At 37.7% G+C, this 22,939-nt stretch overlaps 3 protein-coding genes across 6 annotated transcripts in view; 1 reads left to right on the top strand and 2 right to left on the bottom strand.

Moving 5' to 3' along the window:
• LOC134647253 (aspartyl/asparaginyl beta-hydroxylase) overlaps positions 1–950 on the bottom strand; it is a 48,221-nt gene extending 47,271 nt beyond the window's left edge. The window contains exons 1-3 of one of the 3 annotated variants that reach the window (XM_063501525.1): positions 855–950; positions 615–724; positions 347–535 (exon numbers count right to left, since the gene is read on the bottom strand). In XM_063501525.1, the coding sequence (XP_063357595.1) occupies positions 347–535; positions 615–666 (241 nt within the window). In that variant the 5' untranslated portion in view covers positions 667–724; positions 855–950. The other 2 variants (XM_063501526.1, XM_063501527.1) reach the window with 2 other exon arrangements.
• Positions 951–1,301: 351 nt separating this feature from the next.
• LOC134647647 (metallo-beta-lactamase domain-containing protein 1) lies at positions 1,302–2,854 on the top strand. Its single transcript, XM_063502002.1, has 4 exons — positions 1,302–1,500; positions 1,681–1,845; positions 1,941–2,054; positions 2,565–2,854. The coding sequence occupies exons 1-4, from the start codon at positions 1,350–1,352 to the stop codon at positions 2,768–2,770; spliced, it is 636 nt and encodes a 211-aa protein (XP_063358072.1). The 5' UTR covers positions 1,302–1,349; the 3' UTR covers positions 2,771–2,854.
• Positions 2,855–4,971: 2,117 nt separating this feature from the next.
• LOC134647217 (sodium/hydrogen exchanger 6) lies at positions 4,972–22,939 on the bottom strand. 2 transcript variants are annotated; one of them, XM_063501445.1, is made up of 18 exons: positions 22,457–22,939; positions 22,228–22,383; positions 21,666–21,826; positions 21,037–21,252; positions 20,495–20,568; positions 18,418–18,564; positions 17,273–17,373; positions 16,193–16,395; positions 13,750–13,861; positions 13,057–13,216; positions 12,643–12,694; positions 11,004–11,033; positions 10,300–10,368; positions 9,662–9,736; positions 8,735–8,917; positions 7,526–7,585; positions 5,994–6,077; positions 4,972–5,808 (listed from the first exon to the last, which is right to left on the bottom strand). In XM_063501445.1, the coding sequence occupies exons 1-18, from the start codon at positions 22,680–22,682 to the stop codon at positions 5,770–5,772; spliced, it is 2,148 nt and encodes a 715-aa protein (XP_063357515.1). In that variant the 5' UTR covers positions 22,683–22,939; the 3' UTR covers positions 4,972–5,769. The 2 variants fall into 2 exon arrangements, with proteins under 2 accessions (XP_063357515.1, XP_063357516.1); XM_063501446.1 differs by lacking the exons at positions 7,526–7,585; positions 9,662–9,736; positions 10,300–10,368; positions 11,004–11,033 and having other exon boundaries at positions 4,972–5,666.

Raw genomic sequence — 22,939 nt, forward strand, 5'->3', positions numbered from 1 at the left:
CATTATCAATACATTAATATAGTAATAATCATGACTTGACTTAAGTCTAGCAAAAGCAGGAAAAGGGTTAAACATTTAAACATATATATTTGTAAACATAAAAAAGTTTTTAACATGTTCACTGCCGTAGGGGGTTAAAAGACCCAACCCAGTGAAGATACCCAATAAGCGGTATTATTCTACTATTCTAATCAAATTTCAAAATATGTCTCACTGGCATATTAAAGAACACAAATACTCAGTTGAATTGCTTTACAAAATAAAAAGGAACAAAATATGCTACTAACAAGATTGCAAGGTAAAAAAATGCAATCAAACTTAATAATACAGGAATCATATTACTTACATTCAGACAGGCCACGGTTTTCCAGTATAATTAGTCCAATGAGCCCAATCAACACAAAGAGGAGCGAGAAGAATATGATTTTGGCACACCAGTGCCCCCCAGTGCCATGGTCATGCTGCGAGTGCATAAACACATCCCCCTCGCCAAGCGCCGCCGCCGTTCCGCGCGGCTCTTCTACTCCCAAATCATCTTTAATACAAATAATACAACTATTAGAAAAATGCCAATATAAAATAACAGTAACAAGTTTAAAATTCCTTAACCTCACCTTTTTTCCTCTTCTTATCCTTACGCTTCCTTGGTTGTACGTCGCCTGACATGGTTCAGTTTAATCTGGCGCTCAGCAGGCGACAGAATCTCTCTTATTGTTTCATAACCCTGAGTAAACAAAGAACACTTATACATACAAATACATTTAGGGCACGAGTCGTATAACACTACCAAATGCGCAATTTTCTTAAATAAAGAGAATATGCGCACGTTGAAAATGTTAAAATAACCTACATACATGTGAGTACCACTGCTGCTTTCTTGAATTTATTTTAGAATTTAACCTAAAAATAACCGGCGGAGACAGCTGAATATGTCGCAGGTAGGATACAGGGACAGGGGGGCGGGGCGGGCTACTGACATTTGTTGACGCTGTCGGCCTGTCGCAGGCCGCAATCGTTCAGAAACAATAATTTCTTTTTAATTTTCTACATAAAATACACTAAATTCATAATTAAGGATATTAATACTTCTCGAAGACTGATTTCTCTCAATAAATCATTTTTATTACCTACAACTGCTGATATTAAGTTAAGTTTTGGAGGTATAGCTAAATACCGAGAAATATTTTAAAATAAAAACAATGATCAAAAGTGGTTTATATGGATATCTGATCTGTGCTTGTTCTTGGAATGAATGGAATGACATTTTAATCATTACATTACATTAAACATTAACGCTTGATTAGTGTCGGTAAAAATAATAAGTGTATATTAAGTAATTTCTATGAAAAATGAGTGAAGTTACAGTCCTATACGAAGGATATTCCAAAATGACCGGCAAAGATCAAATGACAGCCAACTGTAGCTGCACATTAATCACAGGCACACACAATGTTGTTGTTGATACCATGACCGCTTGGGACACTCAGAAAATTACCACTGGTTATTTAATTATTTCATGCTTGTTAATTAGAATACCCGTTAGTACCATTCCTAAACATATAAATAATATTACTACCTACTTGTATATTTTACTATAAAGAGAATGAATAGAGAAAGATTATTGCTATTAATTCATTTTGAACAAACATACATAAACCGTATGTCTCTTGTTTTCCTTAGCCTTACAGAAACACAATGTGTCCCCAGATGATATAAACTATGTTGTGAGCACACATGGTCACTCGGATCACATAGGAAATAACAATTTGTTCCTCAATGCAAAACACATAGTTGGCTTCAGTGTGTCTTTCAGAGAACAGTACTACATGCATCCCTTTGATAAAGGTAATATATTTATTTTTTATAAAATACGTCGGATTTTCACCTTGATTATTGTAGAGTGAATTTCCGTGTTTTAATATTACTGTCATATTTTTCAGGGGTAGAGTATACTATAAATGATAGTGTTAAAGTCGTCCCAACCCCTGGACATACATTGTCATGTGTCACAGTGCTTGTCACAACTGCAGAGGGAAGAGTTATAGCAATCTGTGGTATGTAAATAATATTTTTTAACTTCTTATTGTGTCTTAATACTTAATATGCTTGAAAATGTAACATGTTATTACCATCTATATACCAGTGGTCGGTAACATGAGGCCCACAAACCTCTCACTTGCGGCCCGTTAGCCTCCCCGGCTATTTTGTATGTAATATTGACAATAATATCTGATAAAGTCATAAATATTAACAAAGTGCGGCACACGTCAACTCCGTTAACTACTATGCGGGCCTTGGCTGCTAAAAGGTTTGCCGACCGCTAATGTATACAGTGGATCCTCTCCTCTTGGACCCTATACTATTGATCTGTATCAATAGTATAGGGTCCAAGAGGAGAGGATCCACTGTATACATTAGCGGTGTGGTATCTGTATACCACAGACATGGAATCAGCTTCACATGCTGAATTCTCAAGCTTTATTTTTTGAAGCTTCAGAATGTACAGGATTTTTTATACTCACTGTGTAATGAAAAATATATTGTTAAACTAATCATCATTTTAGGTGACCTGTTTGAAAATTATGAAGACATAGATAATCCAAATGTTTGGCTGGAAGCTGGCAGCGATGACCCGGTGCAGCAAATGAAGAACAGACTCAAAGTTGTCGAGGTTGCAAATTGGGTAATTCCAGGACATGGGCCAAAGTTCCATGTCACTGAGCAAATTAGGAACTCTTTGAGGAAACAGGCAGGTAATGCACCAGTGTAATTAGTTTTTAGTTCACCCTGAGCCACAATTTAGTAACAATTACTATGAATATGTGGCAAAGAAACCCACTTCCTTGCTTTGGGACCTTTAGTTAGAGTAATCTGCTCTAACATTATATGTATGTCACTGTAAAATTGTAAACACTTGTCAGTTGACAATCTCGCTAGTAAAATTATAAACTGACGACAGGAAGGCTGACCACTAAGTTTATAGTTTGTGTTGTAACCAATATTTGGAGCGTTTAGGGCAAGGGCAGAAACCCTTCACAATCTAAGACACTTGTAGTGTTGTAAATAAATAAGTTTTGAAAAATAAAATCACGACAATAAAAAATAAAACGAACAAATCTCAAGTCACATTTTATTACACCTATAAATATGTTAAAGTAGTGAAATACCTTTATACCCTTTGGCTGACACATACATATATCTGGCTTTACAATTTTAACTTTGATGCAATGCATTAAGGTTTATTTTATACAGTCACAAATATGTGACAGTGAAAGGTTCGATTCCAAATAATATGAAAAAGAAACAATGGGGTCAAAAACTGACAACAGCCCACTACAGAGAGCGCGTGGTAGGGTGACTGCTACAGTTATTGGCCACTCCTAACAAATCAGAAAGAAACATGCCTATTGAAGCCTTATTGTTAACCTTTTCCACGCCATGTCAAACACAAAAGCGCCTCAGACGCCACATCATTGAAGTGTCAAAACTGTGTGGTCTGTGACCGATTAATTGATATATCGGAGGTTATTCGTCGACCGCCATCTTGGTAACATCGCCTCGTGATTCATTTCTTTGTTTTTGCTTATTAATATTGTTTAAAGTGTAATATTGATAGCGTATTATGCAGTAAACTAATGTGGAAGTGTGCAGATAATGAAAAAATAATCATGAAACGCGTTTAACCACCATTCTGGCGTCAACGCCGGGTAGCCCACGCGGGTTCTTGTAAAGTCCAGCTATCGCTTTACAAGAACTGAGAACCCAACTACCGAACAACGTCGTGCTCTAGAGCATTTATTTTGGTATTTCTACCTCTAAACGTGGCTGGCTAGAGCCCTAGAGGCCATAATTATATACTTTTATACCGTACACTGGCTGAATTTTATTACAAATAATATTAATTCGATCCCACGTGGGATCCACTTTGACGTTGGCGAAATCATCGACAGTATCGATGGAGCCATATTACCCAAAGATTGAATTGAAATTGATATATCGGTCATTGGCGTCCAAAAGGTTAAGAATGGCCAATAACTACAGCAGTCACCCTATATGTATATAACTACTACCTTCTTAACTTCATACACAACAAATTAGATATTTTTTTAATTTGCGTCCTTACATTCGAATCCAAGGAAGCTGTCCAGTGCATCTGTCAGTCAGGTTCTCTATAGCAGTGCAATATGTGTTGAGCTTTGCATGTTTAACCTCATTTGGTGGGTTTAACACTGGGGAACATAACAATACCTAATTCCGTTTACCAAGTTGCAAAAACTACACTTGCTGTCAATGTGTGACTCAAAATGTAAAGTGGTGATTATACGATTGTTTGTGCAACTGGGCAAACTAGCATTTGCATAATATGTATTTATTACATTCATAATTTATAGACAACTTTAAAATTTAATACTACTACTAAGAAAAAGAATTCTTAAGACCTAATAACCGAAATGCACACTAGCAAGCAACCATTAGGAAGCAAAACACAATAAGTATTCAAAGTGTATATAAAGAATAAATTATATATTTAAGAATGGTTTTTCAAACCTTAACAAGAAGTTTTTAAAGTATAAGTAGATATTATTTACAACATAGTTACGTGAATCGCTAGGAGAATCGAAAAATACAGGAAATTGTTCCATTAATGGTCAAAAACTATGTCCTTAAACCAATAACAAAATATTTATTTTAGGGATCATAAATACGTAGTACCTAACCACACATATCTTAGTCTAAAAATAAACCTGTATTCATTAGATCTGTTTTGTCTTCAGGCCAAGGAAACAAGTCACTCAAATCAAATATCCGGATCAGACAAGATATTAACGTTACGTAGAGGTGTACAAATAACTTTGTAAGTAAATTTATAACATCAGTCATACAGTAATAGTAATTCTATTCTATTCTTCTATAGCAAGGTCCTACTCTTTCGTGTACAATTCCTGTGGAGGGCTTACAGGTCCATTGTGCCTGAAATTTGAATCTACACGGAGTAAGAACCTCAAACTCCCGGTATTACCTGGGACCTCTGATAGCTTGTCTGATCCGGGCAAAATATTGAATGGTTTTATTCCATACGCCCAGTTTCATGGACCAAAGAATCACATCAGTCACTGGACAATAAATACATGCTAATAAACTAGGAAATAGCGCCAGAAGGAACGACAAACATTACGAGGTTCTGGCGATATATAGGTACATAATTAAAATTTGAACTAGCTATAAAATTGCACCCTGCAATAAAATCCTACGTATCTAACGGAAACGTCACAGCAGGTGGCTAGCGAAAGCAAGGTCGATAATGATACATATTGAGCAGGAGGGGTTCATGTTTAAGACAATACTTGCATTGTTTTCTAGCATTGCTTGGATTTTATTTTTCGATACATGGCTTCAGTTCTGTTATGCTTATCGAAATTGTATAAATTTAGAATAGAAAACTACAATTTACACTAAGCAAACATAAAAGCAGTTTGATACATATTTTGGTTTATACATGCAAAATTTTTCGAATAGTAAAATTCATCTTAACTTGAAAGTGATATCACATTAATTACAATTGTGGCACTCATTTACATTCTTGTACATAATCAACTTGCTCAGATGTTGCTCCCCGTGATACCTTCTACCGAGATCCGAGTGTCGACGAGTCCGGGCCACATTTGCTGCGTGCAATAATTAAACATTTTTTTTCCTATTAACTTAAATTCTATTTAATCTAGACCATTTTATATCACAGCCGAAGGTCACTAACGAACGCAACAAAGCTTAGACATGCCCAAATCCGTTCCGAACATTAATTGATAGCTGCAACCAAAAGGAAATAAAACTTAATATATAACATATTCATTGCTTATTCATAGATGTACATAAATATAACGATAAAACTTAAAATAAGGCTGATTCAAATGCCACAAACTTAAGTATCCGTTTGTGGTGTGGACAAAACAAAAAGATATTGATATAAGTAGTTGACCATGTCATTTTTATACCTGAGGATCAATACTGGTAGGTACGGGTTGCGGTTCATCAATACACAAGTCTGAGTCGGAGTCAGCCCGTCGCAAAGAACTGTCCTGTAAAATATTGGAGTAAAATGTAGTCGGCATTTAGTATACCCATCTAGCAGGCCTAGCAGCCAGCATCATATGTTTAACCAGCTGGTTACATGCGAAATAAACCAACTGAATTAATCTTATGCCCATAATTATTTTATACCCGATAAAGGAACCACTTTTGTGTGGGGGGGGGGGGGGGGGACTTTATTCACTATTAAGTACTAAATATCTGAGTGACCTTCGCTCGGAAAACATATAAAAACTCGAAAATGCGAGTTTTCCCAGAGATAAGACCTAGCTAGATCGATTTTTCGCCCCCGAAAACCCCCGTATAGCAAATTTCATCGAAATCGTTAGAGCCGTTTCCGAGATCCCCGAAATATATATATATATATATATAAATATAAACAAGAATTGCTCGTTTTAAGGTATTAGATATGTACAATATTATGGAATGTAACACGTGAAAGTCAGAGATATTCGTTTATTTCGTCATGACTAAATACCTACTTACATATCTGCATTTACGTATGTTTTAAAATACTAGTCAAGATTTGCTGAAAGCATATCTTTTGAATCAATAAAATCTCGTTACTGTTGCGTTAATCGTAGCGTTTAAAATCTGGTGGTTTAATAACATTGGAACACAAAAACATCATCCATAACAAAGAAGCATAAAAATAATTTTCAAACAATTATAGGCGAGGGTGATGGCGGCAGTGCTTTCACTGCCGCCATCACCCTCGCCTATAATTGTTTGAAAATTATTTTTATGCTTCTACATCCTTCTTCTTACATCCTAGGGGTTAATTTGCTAAAAATCAAAAAGTCAAACGGCTCAAATCGAATGAGTGCGTGTAGGTAATTATTTTAGTTCACGTTCATAAGATTTCAAAATGATTCACATGTGATCATGAGTGGGAAATCTCGCCAGACGTATCACAGAACGAGCGAGAAAACACTTCATATTCTTCATATTCCTTAGGTACTGAAATAAAGGCTAAATATCTATCGCACGCGGCGCGCATAGATTACTGTCCCGCTCGCACAAAGTCATTGACCGCCGGCATCATAAGCAGGACAGCAACATAATAACGCGCGTGCGATAGAGATAGGAACAGGCGGGTAAATGTACGAAATTCTTCGTGCTTAGCGTCCTTACTTTAGACGAAAACCCTTAAAATAAAGACCACGATGACTTTTACGAAAAAAATAACATTACGCGTAATTGTAGGTACTTAATTTAAAACCAGTTTGCGTCACTTGATAGCGATGGAATAAAAACTTTAGTTTACGCTACAATCCCTAAGTACGCTCTACTTTTGATTCCTTTATTCCGTTTTGAGTTAAGGAAATAATTTATTTCTTTATTATTTTTATATTTCGTGGCACATACTACTTATGAGTACTCTCGTTCGTTTCTGATATGTATGACGAATGTTGAGCTAATAATGGGCACTAAGTACCTGGTTTCGAGCCAAACCAGAATCCTCTTCGGGTACAACAAATTTGTAATTGTACAGACACTGCAATTAAAAAGAAATGTTCTACACAACTGGGTCAGCACACAACACTACTTCGTATAAAAATGTGAATAATTATGGAAAGTTTCAGTAAAACTAAAATGTTAAAATTAATGGGCCAATTTGAGTGAATCTCATTAATCGACTTGTTTTATGTAGTAGGTATGTAGTCCCGGCACTATGTAGGTAAAATGTAAAATTCTATTTTTATCAATAAAGAATTGAAATTGAAAATTGAAATAATCTGATTTTGTGGACGTTGTGATGACTTTGGCCATCGTGAGCCCAATGCGTCTGCATTAACACATTCACTGCCAGGAACCCACCTGGTGGGCGCTCGTGAACTTTGCTCAGATGCCGGACAACCCGGTGGGCGGGTTGTCTCTATACACAGCTACAGATGAGCCGACCACATTCTACGCCAAAGAGCTCACCTAGCGAGCGCACAGGGTCTCTATTGTTTCCCAAATAGTTTTAAGTCGTAATGTATTGTTTGCCCGCATTTTCGTTAGTCATAATTTATTTGGTTCAGAAACGCGTCACTTTTCAGGATTGCCATAAAACAAACCTAACCTAACATAACCCATCTATAGGATATCCTGACGAAAATCCTGAAAAGTTAACGGTTTCAGTTTTAGGACTAATGATAATATGACAATACATTATGACTTAAAACTTTATAGGAAACAACGGGACCCCGAGCGCACATCGTCACGGCTATATCTCAGGGTTGAAACCAGCAGAGAGAGCAGAAATTTATCTTCTCTGCTGGTGTCAACCCTGTTGCTCACCGTTTTTTTGTCTGGCAGTGAATGTATTAAGAGGATAGTGGACGACCGCTACTTCACACAAACGTAGTTCCCATTTTCTTCCCTATGCGTGGTGGTGTGTCGATGCGCTCGAGGACGTTGGTAAATATGAGCGCGCGTGTGAGCAGCGGTATGAGCAGCCGTGAATGGTGCGTAGAGAGCTCTATAGACCCATGAGTACGCAGGGGATACGTACTCGTGTGTAGTGGTGAGCCAACGCGCCACAGGGCTCATGAACGTCGGTAGTGTCTCAGTCAGCGGCGGGCGAGCGTGGGTCAGGAGCGGTTTAAGCAGCTATGAGTCCGCCGCGACCCACAGACTCATTATTATGAATGATACTTACCCCCTGCGTGTACTGGTGTGTGGTGGTGAACCAACGCGCCACAGGGCTCATGAACGTCGGTAGTGTCTCAGTCAGCGGCGGGCGAGCGTGAGTCAGGAGCGGCTTGAGCAGACGTGAGTCTACCGCGCCCCACAGCTTTGCTAGACGCGCTTTTTCGCTGCCACCGTCGGCGCGAGATGTCTCCTGATTTACACATAATACATTAAGTAATGAGGATATAAACCACACGGACCTTGACTTTCAAGCTTTCAACGCCATTCAACATATCCAAAAAACATCTTACATCATTGATACGAGTGGTTAAAATCTTGAAAGCATGACGTTGCTCTGTGTGGGTACCCCGTATGACGTCTTGGCACCCTTGAGGCTGTGGTTAACCCAACATGTACACATTTAGGCGTCTTTGGTGTTGAAATGACCAAGGTCCGAACAGTTTTTTGCATTGGCCTAGAGTGCCACAAGGTTCACCTGTCACTCCCATGGTCCAACACTAATGCAATTAGTGCAATGAATGTTGCAGTATATGTCCAATAAAGACAAAAATAAAATTGGGATATAAAATATGGAGATTACAGAAAGAAAATGCGTTGTTTTGCATACAACATCTAAACAAGACAGTATATTATAAAGGTACCTCATGATGAGTGACCATTCCATCCACCTTTAAAACTGAGTACAAGTTGTACGATTGTAAACATAAATGCAAAATTGATAGATTTGAAAGTTTGTTAATATGTAAGTAAAGTGTTTAATAAAATGTACGTGACGTTCTCAGGGAAAATGTACCTGCGTCATTTCTTAAGGCCTTAGAACGATTTCCTTTAATTCTATCTTTATAGCAGAAACGATTTATTGACAAACGACAATATGGTACCTTTTGGCTGAGAACGACCTGTTTAGAGATAAATAATAAATAAGTTCACATACTTCGTAATAGTTAAGTTGCCAAGGCATAACCACTCCTTTGTCTCCATTGCCCCACTTAACTACCATGCGGCCTCTCTAGAGACAGGAACGGAATCAAACCAAATGAAGTGGAAATTAAAACATGCCATAGTATAAAATAAGTAACTTAAACGCGATACAAGATATAGACGCTAGTATGTATGTACATGCAACTGATAAGTTATATTTAGTAAAGTTATTCCTACTTATTAACCGGAGAGTATAAATTATACTATCATTGTCCGTACTTATATCTTGTGTCGGGTTCAAGATAGAGACGACTTCAGACTATTTTTATAATATTAAAACAGTTAGTTCATTGTATCAAAGTTTTTATAAAAGTAGCTTTATTCATGCAGACAGCTATTTCAGAAATTAACGGTATTAAAATAAGAGCTTAGCGGGCCGTATTTTGACGTTTGAAAATCATAACACCGCAAATTGTAGCAAAGCTATTTTGCGCCGCGCATTCGGTATAGCCTTTAAGTTTAAAATCTGTATATCTACAACATATAAAAATAATCTGCAGCGTTAAACATGCTCATACATAATTAGTAAAGGTTAGTAAAGACAAAAATGCCAGTGCAGTGACAAAGCGTGCAGGTATCTATTAGTCTTACTGCTGCCCGGTCGCTACTGGCCGGTTGCGTCGGGTCCAGATTTCGAAGGCCGAAGCCTATGTCCGCAGGCTGGATAACAAATGTCATTTAGGAAGGACGCCGGGCCAGTACAGAAGAGGCTATGACGGTTTTGGGACACCCTCGAGGGAACACATAGATATTGTGACGCGCAAGTAACAAATGGTTTGTCTAAAAACTGTTTGTTGGTCCCATTGATGTTACTTGCCGTAGTAAATATCTGTAAAGGTATTGTATTTGTTTTACGGTTAGTATTTTATTAATTGGCGCTCAACATAAAAGTGTTTGCTACTCAACTTTTGCATATTTTTCAACATTGTTGCCCAAAATAGGGTCGAGTGTGCCAATTATTGGAGGAAACTAACGACGTTTAAAAATAAATACAACACCTTAGTACTATAAACAAATAAACAACGGTTAAACAATGATATACGTTACAAATGTACCTCACTTGTTTGCAGGTTTTACGTATATATAGAGTAATAATATCATAATTAACATTCTATTCCTGACTCTGGTAAAGAAATAGGTAAGTTTAGCTATTGGCAAAGGTTACAAACAGCTGAGGTAACTTGCAAAACGAATGAAGGTTAGATATATAGGTACGAATGTAGATATAAATAGGCTTCATATTGTCGAGGTATATGTATAGGCTCCATGTAATGCCACTACATGTTAATACATACCGAGCCTCCGGTTTCCGTGGCCTGGTACAGCTGCCACAATAATGACTTATTAATGAGGGCATCGGCCGTATTGGCTTGTCTAGTGCCGCTTTGATGGCGCTATAGGTGAATGAAACTGATGTTCCACGGTTTGCCTTGTAGAGACTACTAGATTGAGCTATTTTTGGGTAGGTTTTTATGTGATTAAACGCTTTCGAAATAATTACAAGCGTTTTTTTACTGTGTAAATTACAAATCAATGCCACTTTGTGTTCTAGAATAGTCTAGTCAACAGAGGCATTTGATACTGTCAAAATTATTTAACAATTATCTGTAAGGCACAGAAAACAGGAACATATGGGTTTGCGCCTACTTTGAGCATTTTGCGTCTGTTTCCTTATCATATATGGAAAACTACAGAGCTGAGGTGATAGAACTGAATAAAATAAATGTATATACATAGTCTGAGTGACATATTAGGCTACCAACATATTTCACAGACGTCAAAAAAGTTTTTGAATGTAATGTACATACATAAAATATCCATTCACGGTTTAAAATTTAAACTTGTTATCTGTTGAGTTGCGCTCACATATAGCACATGAGACGCGACGTTGTTTTCTTTGACTTTTATCTTAAACCGTAGGACATATTTCAACTGATTATCATCAGACATCATTGTAATTAGAATAGCAATGTGCCGAGTCGTCTCATTGACGGTGGCCGTGAACAAGCAAATAAAAAAAAAAACCAAGAAAAAATCGCGAGCCGTCTAAGACGTCTATTTTGTGGTTGAAACGTATGCTCTAATATTCAGTAGTTTGACTACATATATTAGCTTGGTAGTATATGCCCCTATACTTAGTTTTACCTACACCAGTATGTTAGCATTAACACAAATGCATGATGTTAATAAGGCGTAGGTAATTAATTCGTACTAATACTAATACCTAATGTAAACTGCAAAGTATGTAAATGAGAGTACTAAGTGTATCGCTAATCTAAACGATTTTTATATCAAATAATATGTGCAGTGCTTATCTATACGATACAGCCCTAATCCTCTACGTGTATTGACAATGGTACAATAACTCGAACTACGGCATTCAGAATATTATCTTGGTTACAATACAAATAGTGATTAGCATTGTAGTAATAATGGGGGCGATCATACACACTATGCGCATAATAAGCGCAAATTTCATATGGTATGACAAGAATAATGGCTAAATAAGCGTTGTTTTGTCGCATATTTTTAAGCATAGGAAAAAATATTAGGAGCGGTAAAGTAATGCAAAACATCGCAATCGCAAATTGCCAGCTGAAGTAGATAGCGCTGTACGGAACCATAAGTTGATGGTAACCGCATTGTCAAACATCACAGCATACAGACAAGCCTAGTTAACGCATTGGATACGGCAACAGCGCCGTGTTTTAGCTGTCAATTTGCGGTAACAATAGTTTGTACTGCTTTACACGTTTTATTAGTATTCTTTTAGCTATGAACTATTCTTTTAGCTATTTTTTAATTTGTACCCTTTCAAAGGTATTTATTTATAATGCCATACTCGAAGGCGTTATTAGCAATTAAAGTTAGACACCTTTCCCTGTCAAAATGTTTAAAAAAATGCCATTGTGTATAGTGACAAACAATACTTACACTTCTAACGTCGCGGTACGGCAGCGCTTCGTTTTCGTCATTCTGGCCTTCTCTGCAAACAAATATTGAAATAGCTGTGCAATGAGGTATAACATCCTGTTTTTTTTACAAACACGAATGTCGATTATTTAGTTGGATTGGATGTTAGCTTTATTCATTATTGTACTTTATGTGGACTCCATGATATCTATGGGTTTTCTAACCCTTGGTTTGGTAGATATAGGTAGTGTCGTATGTGCTGCTTATGAGCAGTTCACGGTGGGACCAGTGGGTATTTACTGAGCACCTGGACGTGAAATGGGGTGAAATAGAACGCAGGTGGTATCCTCATGTTGTAGTGAGTTGCGAAGACGATGAGACGTGTAGTATGGTACCATGTTGACAGTATTGTCAAGTGCAATATTAGTGTGTTACCCAGTAGGTATCCTGAAATAGGCGAGCGCGTGCGTGGCGGCGCCACCCTGCAGTACCACAGTAGCGATGACGATGAGAGACGTAGTCGTTAACATGGCTTGTCGAGCCTCTGACACTGTGTTGCGGATCGCGAGGGCGAATGACATCGCGCCGCGGAGACCTGGGTAAAAACAATGTTACAGAACGGTTAGCTAACAGGACCGGAATACTCCGGAAAAGCCTGATCTTATGTGGGGTTTCTTATCGAGATACATGTTTAATAGATGATTAAATATTTATTACACAATTTTAAATCGTGAATGTATACCGAATGCGCCTTTAAGTCAAACGAGAAACAAAATGGTGGACTATATCTGTAATTTTGTTGTATTTAACCCTGTTCCAGGATAACCTATAGTCCTAGAACTTTAAACTTTTAAAAATCAAATATTTGGGGATAATCCCTAACTACAGGAAATTCCAAAAAAATCACATACGCGTAGCGGTATTTCCGGACCGATATCATGACCGATTGATTGTATTGACCGAGAGGTCATATTTATCATTACTGGCCATTTATAGTACTAGTATAGTTCGACCTGATCGATTGCAAATATTGTTTTTAGGTTTATTTGATTTTTTATTTATAATACTTTACTTTATTATAAAAAAAATACTCCAAGTTATTTAAACCGTACGTAATTATTTACCAACCTGAGAAGAACAGCATGTGTTGAAAGTTCATGGGTATGGGAGGCTTTCTGCCGAGATTCAGCAAGAAGGACAAAGGGTAAATGTTCACGGCGCGGCCCAGAGTCGATGTTATCTGATCGCTTACTTTAAGGAAAATAAATACGCTTCGTTTGATGGCTATAAGCTCAATTAAATCTGATAAATAATGCTTGATACTTGACAGTATCACGAATAGAGATGCACCGGATATCCGGTTATTATCCGGCCGTTATTTTAGTATCCGGCCGGATACCGGATAGTAAAATTAACACATTTTGGGGTAAAAAATAGAATCTAAAAAACAGTCACGGTCATAATGCTAACGACACAGTAGATAGAAATGAATACGTAACCAATGTCACACAATACACTTATTTGTTTACATAAAAATACGCGCGCGCACTTGTAACTATAATAAACGAACTTACTACGTAATGACATGATAAAACTAGGATCGTAACCATCCTAGAAATGTGTCCGCGCGAACGTTCACTACGAAACAGGCCGAAACCTGCACGACTCGCACCTGCAAAACTCAAAATATAGGTATAGTTCCGCCGGCCGGATACCGGATATTCGGCCAGTGTCCAGGGCGGATATCCAGTATCCGGCCAAACAACTATCCGTTGCATCTCTAATCACGAATCACGAAGTATTTCTAAGGATTTTATACTTAGAGTAAAACTTTCCTTGACAACGGCGATATTTTTAAAAGATAATATTCATTGCGACGTGGGATTTTCCCTCGTTTTAATAAATAGGGGTACCAGGACAAATATATATCATTCGCTCGGTTCATTTCATTTCTACCAGCTTTTGAAACATTGTAACGTTTAACGTTTATTTTATAAGGAAAACACGGATTTAGATAAGTACCTACTAAATTTGTCCTTTCTGTAACCAAAAGTCAAGAACATTGGAAAAAAGCGGCCAAGTGCGAGTCGGACTCGCCCATGAAGGGTTCCGTATTTAGGCGATTTATGACGTATTAAAAAAAAACTACTTGCTAGATCTCGTTCAAACCAATTTTCGGTGGAAGTTTACATGGTAATGTACATCATATATTTTTTTTAGTTTTATCATTCTCTTATTTTAGAAGTTAGGGGGGGGGGACACACACATTTTACCACTTTGGAAGTGTCTCTCGCGCAAACTATTCAGTTTAGAAAAAAATGATATTAGAAACCTCAATATCATTTTTGAAGACCTATCCATAGATACCCCACACGTATGGGTTTGATGAAAAAAAAAATTTGAGTTTCAGTTCGAAGTATGGGGAACCCCAAAAATTTATTGTTTTTTTTCTATTTTTGTGTGAAAATCTTAATGCGGTTCACAGAATACATCTACTTACCAAGTTTCAACAGTATAGTTCTTATAGTTTCGGAGAAAAGTGGCTGTGACATACGGACGGACAGACAGACGGACAGACAGACGGACAGACAGACAGACAGACAGACATGACGAATCTATAAGGGTTCCGTTTTTTGCCATTTGGCTACGGAACCCTAAAAACCAGTTCATAACTACCTATCCTATATCCGAACCGATTTTAGTCGATATAAAACAACCAGTAGGTAGCATGAGTGCACTGCGACAGTGTCTCGCGCGCGAGGTAGATTAGGTATATATACTCGTTTTTCTAATGTAAGTAATAAGAAAGGGATAGGATAGAAACTGTCGCGGCGTACTCGTGCTAATCTACAGGAATTTTCTCTCTCGGGTTTTTTTGTTTCTCTCCGCTTGTTTGACCCTTATTTGTAGTAACTTTTTGGCATAAATTTCATCTTTGGTACAAGCTTTTATCGCTGACTCTACTTTTCTTTCCACAGGCAACTAATACTTATCGAGACAATTCTAAAAACCCAAACACAATTAGTTTGCGTTGTTTTATCACAGAATTCCCATGGCCCTCCTCTCGCCATCTTCAGATCAGCTCTATGTCATCATAAAATAATATTGCATTGTCAACCCATTTACATGTACCTATGCAAAATTTCAGCTCAATCGGAAAACAGGATGTGGGTCAAATTTAGCTTCCAAAATTTGACCCACACTAACTATGAGTAGGTAACTGACAGGGCCGCGTTTCTCAAAAGCTTGTAACTTGTAATACATGCGGATGTCACTTTTGACAGCTTTTGTTAGAAAGAAACATCCACTTGTATGTCAAGTTACAATAAGCTTTTGAGAAACGGGCCCCTGGTCAAGTTAACCTTTTCGACGCCGTGTCAAACACAAAAGCTGTCACTCAGACGCCACGTCACCGAAGTGTCAAAACTGAAATTGAACTTTATGCATAATATACACCTAGGTCTATGTTGCTCTGTGGTCTATGACCGATTAATACGTCTTTGGCGTTGGACCTGCGGTGCGTATATATCGGGCGTCCAAAAGGTTTAATAAAGGCTTGTAAAAAGGATACAAATCCGGCTATAATGAACCACGGGTCGAAGTGGTGCTTCGGGAAGGTGAACATGGAGACTCCGATGTAGGTGAATATGAAGTTTTCCGCCAAGAAGTTGAGCAGCTCGAACAGCTGCTTGGTGCGGTTGCGCGACTCCGACGATAGGTTGTTGTACGTGTAGTGCGCTTGGCAGATACCGCAGAACAATACCGCCACCACGCCTGCGTTATACAGTTTATTAAAAAAAAAACCGGCCTCATGCGAGTCGGACTCGCGCACGGAGGGTTCCGCACCATCAACAAAAAATAGAGCAAAACAAGCAAAAAAAACGGTCACCCATCCAAGTACTGACCCCGCCCGACCTTGCTTAACTTCGGTCAAAAATCACGTTTGTTGTATGGGAGCCCCACTTAAATCTTTATTTTATTCTGTTTTTAGTATTTGTTGTTATAGCGGGAACAGAAATACATCATCTGTGAAAATTTCAACTGTATATAGCTATCACGGTTCGTGAGATACAGCCTGGTGACAGACGGACGGACGGACGGACAGCGGAGTCTTAGTAATAGGGTCCCGTTTTTACCCTTTGGGTACGGAACCCTAAAAACATACATGATGTTTTTTAAGTGCCATGCACAGACGGCTGGGAACATGCGTCTCAGCCATCAGCTTCGCCAATGCAATAGGAACTTACGCGGGACTCCGTAAAGTTCAATTTTGCTTAAATAATCGCGATCGCCTGGCGTCCGGGGCGCGGTATATTCCTTCGCCGTCTGGCGTTCAAAGGGTTAGGTAACCATGTGCCGCGAGGTGACTGTAATGTAGGTCATTCTGATCCACATTTACTATGCGATTTAACTTGAAACCTCGTTTGAAAAATCGATTTTGTCCCATTAGATCTTGACGCTATTTTATGGGGGGGCTATTATTCACCTCTTAATTAAGAAGTCGTAATAATTTAAGAATAAGCTCTGAATTGATTGGAGCAATATTTCACATTAAATTGCTGACAAAAGAGCACACCTAATATTTTTGGGTCTAAAAAGAGAGTAAAAAACTTATTAATTTAATAAGTAGGTACTTAAACAGTTTACAGACCTGTGAGCTCGCATACTTCGGCGATGAGGAAGGCGGCGTAGGACATGAGAACAAAAAGCGCAGACTCCAGTAGCGGCCACTCCCTCACGTGGGTGAACTTCGTCATGTGCATTTTAGTTAAAGAAATACATGATTGGGTTAATATACAAATGCAATAAGTAAAATATCATTTGATATACAGGTACATATTTGTTTAATGCTTTCTAAAGGAAGAAATACAATCTACTGTCTACCTACCTACGTACCTACCTACTGTCTACTGTATATCTACATTATCTACTATATAATACTATTTCAGGCAAGCGAAAATAGTGATATGGCCACCCAACCGGATCGTGCCGCACCTTAGGTCAAAGAAAGAATAGCTTTTACAGTTTTACTGTAGGTCGTTAGGTATGTAGGCACATTCTAGGTAGGTTTTCTCTAAAAATGCTTAGGTATACCTTATTTTCACCAGCGCGATATAATTTGGGGGTCACTAATAGTGGCGGCTAATCTAAACGGACGGTTATACGAGCATTGAATCGCAGACGAAAGAGAAAGTTCTTTTTGTAAACGTCGAGTCGGCTTTTGTTGATGTATCAACAAAGTCAGCACTCAGAAATGTTGTCTAAATATTGTACAACAACCTAAGTTCAACAATCGTGATTAAAGCATTCTCACACGGCAAGTATCTGTAGTGAATGTGGTTATGCGTTTTGGCGAATGTATGGATTCCATCGCAAAAGTACAACTGGTTTGCCAAGTTTTGATTTGATGATGGGTTGGCTGCATCTCCAATGAACTATTCAAATGTGTCTACATTTGAGTCTATGCCTATGGAGCCTTGATAGTGGGTAGTGCCGATCAGGGTGTCTAGCGAAGGACCCAGTGAGCTCGAAGCCCGCAGCACGTTCACACGGATCGTGCACATCCCACGCCCATGGAAATTCAGCTAATGATCTCATGTGACCTATAAGATATTAGATCGCGTCTGAGGCTCTAGCACTAGTGCTAGCACAATATGTAGGTACTCTGCGGAGAGGAATGCCGCTGTGATATGTAGGACAGGTTGTGGTCAATGGTCATCAATAGTAGATAAAGCGTGGGTCTTAACTCAGTGCTAAATACACTAAAAATAATAAAATTGGTAATTGTTTAAAAAGGATATCAATGCAGTCAAGCATCCTATGAAAGCACCCACAAGTAGAGACAAGGTGAAGATCCCAATGAAGTCGCCGATCGCACCCAAAAACGCTGTGATTTCAAATCCACCGTCATTTGAGTACCTCTTCTCGTAATTTTGAATGGCTCTGTAATAAAGTGATACAATTGTACATTACGATACACGTGCGAAAAGTTGGAAGTTCAAGTTAGAATTACATATTCGCACGTGTATCGTACAACGTTTTACAGTATATATGGCCCTTACAATTTTGGACATAGGCACGTAAAGTGCTAATTATTATGTACTGTAAAATATAATTCGGCGAATGTTTAGGATAGCTGTTTAAATTGATTCTATCCTCTAGCCCCACAGAGGCCTATAAATAGGTCTTCTATTCCACTATATATTTTGAAACATTACCTACTTTTTTTAAATTGAATTTGGGGGCAGATGAAGGCTATAGGTAAAATACGAGGGTTGTTTGAGAAGTAACTTGGTTTCATATCAAAAAATGTATTTATTTTATTTCTCTACGTAATCCCCCCGAAGTTCTACGCACTTGTCCCAACGAGTCTGCAACATCTCTATGCGTTCACGGAAGTGCGTCTCTTCAAGGGCCTCGAAATACGCATTGACCTCCCGTATAACCTCCTCATCGGACTTAAAATTTCGCCCTAAGAGAAATGTTTTCAGTTTCGGGAAGAGGTGATAGTCCGACGAAGCCAAATCTGGTGAATAAGCAGGGTGTGGAAGAAGTTCCAATCGTAACTACGACAATTTTTGTGCAGCGACACGGCTTTAATGCACCGGAGCGTTGTCATGGTGAAAAATCACATTATTTTTTGCCAAACCTGGACGTTTTTCAGCTATTGCCGCCTGTAACTGATCCAAAAGTGATGCGTAGTATGCTCCAGTTATAGATTTTCCCTTGGCCAGGTAGTCAATGAAAAGTATCCCTTTGCGTCCCAAAACACAGACGCCATCACCTTTCCAGCAGACGGAATGCATATGGCTTTCTTTGGAGTTGGCTCACCATGACCAACCCATTGTTTCGACTGATGTTTCGTCTCCGGGATGTAGTGATGGATCCAGGTTTCATCCATAGTGACAAAACGGCGAATAAAATCTGTTGGATTTTTTTAAACACCTGCAAATCTTCATCAGATGTTCACATGCGAATACGCATTTGTTGTGGAGTCAGTAATCGCGGCACTTACCTTACACAAAGCTTTTTATTGTGCAAATCGTCGTGTAAAATAAAATGCACCCGCTCAGAAGAGATGTTTGTGGCTTCAGCTAATTCGCGTATTTTCAATCTTCGGTCGGCTAAAACTAAATCATGGATTTTATCGATGATTTCGGGTAAAAGTGCTGTTTTCGGGGCTCCAGGGCGAGGTGCATCTTTAATGCGTGTCCTGCCTCGCTTAAACTCATTTACCCAAAGTCAAACCGTTCCCTAGGAAGGACACGAACTACCCAACGTAGGTAAAATCCTTTAATGGATTTGTTTCACAGTTTTGCCTTCCAAAAAAAAGAATTGAAGAACTCCACGAATTCCAATTTTCTCAATTTTCCCGCGTAACTCAGACCAGTTTTGTTTGAACTACTGTCAAATGACAAATTCCTGCCAAAAATGACATGACGCCACATATTAAATATGTTTAATTACTAAACTAAATCAATACATACACAGTTGACGCCAACGCCATCTATACATAGGCGAAACAAGTTACTTCTCAAATTACCCTCGTAAAATGTAACTTTAAAATTTAATTGTAATATCCATTGATAATTAAAATTAATATTAAATGGTGATAGCTACTGATAATCTGAACACAGAGAAGTGCGATCAGCGTTATACATTGTATGGTGGGTTTTTTATCCATTGCTCATAAATTTTGTAAATGTATATTCGCAAGAAAAAAGCACCTTCATGAAATGAGCATTGTATATTTTTGTAATCGAAGATCGCGTTCACTTCTAAAAACATCCTAATGAAAACAGTACGTGCATTCTCTTGTATTCAGATATCTATGGTAAAGTAAATTGTGAAAAATAGTAAATTGAATATTTACCCGCTAAGTACTAAAGCCACTGCATCATTGAGAACACTCTCACCAAATATCATAGCATAGAGGTTTACATCCACCTAGAACAAATAGGAAAATGTAACATTTTCCTTGTTTACTAATCACATCAAAAGCAACCATTAAAAATATTTTAAATACGTATAATAATAACATTGAATAGTTTTATCAGTATTCAAGTTTAATACTGATAAAACTTGTTGGATAATTCAATACGAACTTTCCATTATTAGCATAATATACCACAATTTACAACTTACAACTCAACTGCATTAAAGTATAGCTAAGGGCACCAAGTTCTAATTATGGCACATGTAGTGTTTTATTTTCAGCATTTATTCCATACCAACAATTATCAAATGTAAATTATTTTTGGCTCTATTTTAAATTGATATGAGGCAACTTTGAATAACAAACAATTGTATCATATAGAAGCAAAGTCAATCATAATTATATGTTGCTGACTTTGGTTCTATATGACTTAATTTGATCTTTTAGATTAAATCTAAACTGAAATATATTCCACTTACCTTCAATTGTGAAAATATAGCTAACACCGTAAGTGGGTCCGTAGGAGAAATCAGTGCACCAAAATAAAGGGTGTCAAGAAAAGTAAAGCTAGAAGCTAGGGACGCCGGCATCAGTTGAACACAGCCGTACATTAGTGAACCAATGACTAGAGCTGACAGGGCTGTGCCCACCATAGCAAATGTCAGTATGGCTCCCAAGTTCCGGAAGAAATATTTCTGTAATAAATAAATTTAGAATCATAATTACTGTTTATTTTGTCATGCTAGAACAGTAACTTAACAAAAAATGGAATTGTTTATATGGATTTTAAAATGTAACGTGTATATCAAAATAACATTATCAAAATAAGGGGTCATCCATTAATTACATCACACACAAATTTCTAGGTTTTTTGACCCCTCCCCCCCTCATTGTCACATTTGGCAAACCCCTCACCCCTGGTGTGATGTCAAATTTTTCCAACATAATCGGCAAATCGAATTAAGTAGGTTGTACCTATTATTAAATATTTTATCAAAATATCTTTGAAAAAAAGAAATTTGAGTAATTTCATAACCCAAAACTGATTAGGAAATAAAATTAAATGATAGGAATTATTTTAATTTATGGTTTTCACTGCTACACTTACCCTTTTTAAACAATATCCTGCATGGAATATTATTGGTGGTAAAATAATGTTAAAAAAGATTTCTGGGTCAAATGTTGCCTTTAAATCTATTTCATTTTGTTCAACCTTCACGATTTCACCTCTAAAGCTATATGCATAAGTCTTGTTTAGTATTGGAACATCTGAAAACATATGAAAGGTATGTAATTTAATAGCATGGCACATGCCTGTAGATACACATAGAGGTATTAGAATAAACTGTGTCACAGGATAATTGTTTACATTATACCTATTATCCTGTGGTGCCGAGTGGAATAAGCCTGCTTAGGAAACAATGTTGAAGTACTTATGATCAAAACAAATTATTCCTGAGGATAAATAAAAAAATATTGAATACAATTGATTCCAAATACTCTGGGAAATACACTCACATTTTAATTCTAGTACTGTATTTATGATGTCCAGAAACATTTATGTACTTTAATCTTAATGCTTTATATCTACTTTAATTATATAAACATAATTATTGGTGAATTGATAGAATTGTATGCCTATCGCATTAGTACCAGTATTGTTAACAAACCTCCAGTTGGTACATGTATAGTGTCTGGAAAGTGAAATCGTATCATGTCTGGTGGCACAGACAGATTGTACTTGGCATCAGGCTCAGGGTGGGCATCAAGGTATGTAACGGCATTGGTACTACCCGCATAGCGAATAATAGCGCCTACAATTAGACCTGTGTAAATAAATAGTTTGATTAGTCATGTTTGTTGGATCATGTGACTTGATTTCATCAGCACAATATTTACCGTATATTACGGCCAGCCCCGTCTCGTGCAACCAGCTTACTCGGCGATGCTTGAACACCCATATAGTAAGCACCGTCAGAGTCAAAAGACAGGTATAAATCAGCAAGTTCAAGCTGTCTATACGGTGAAGCAGAGTAGCCTTCGCATCCAAGGCGATATCGGTGCCTGAAGCGCGGCATATTATCACTAGGTAACATAAGAAACTCAAACAACCGAGTAGATTCATATTGCGATAGTACGCACTATTATAAAAATATCACATTACAGAAATCGATGGAAACATAAATACTTTACACGACTTATGTATCGCTGTCACTTAGTTATAAATAGGATTTATAGGCACGAAAATAGTAACCGATCACTATTTCACGATGGATGTTTAAATTAATGCTAAGCACTAAATTATAATTACGGATATCAGAAAAAATATTGTTTTTGTCTGTTATGCAAAGTTCACTCGTCCATCCAACTGACGTTTTTCAG

This window comes from Cydia amplana, chromosome 4, assembly GCF_948474715.1.
Source record: "Cydia amplana chromosome 4, ilCydAmpl1.1, whole genome shotgun sequence".
Classification (NCBI taxonomy): domain Eukaryota; kingdom Metazoa; phylum Arthropoda; class Insecta; order Lepidoptera; family Tortricidae; genus Cydia; species Cydia amplana.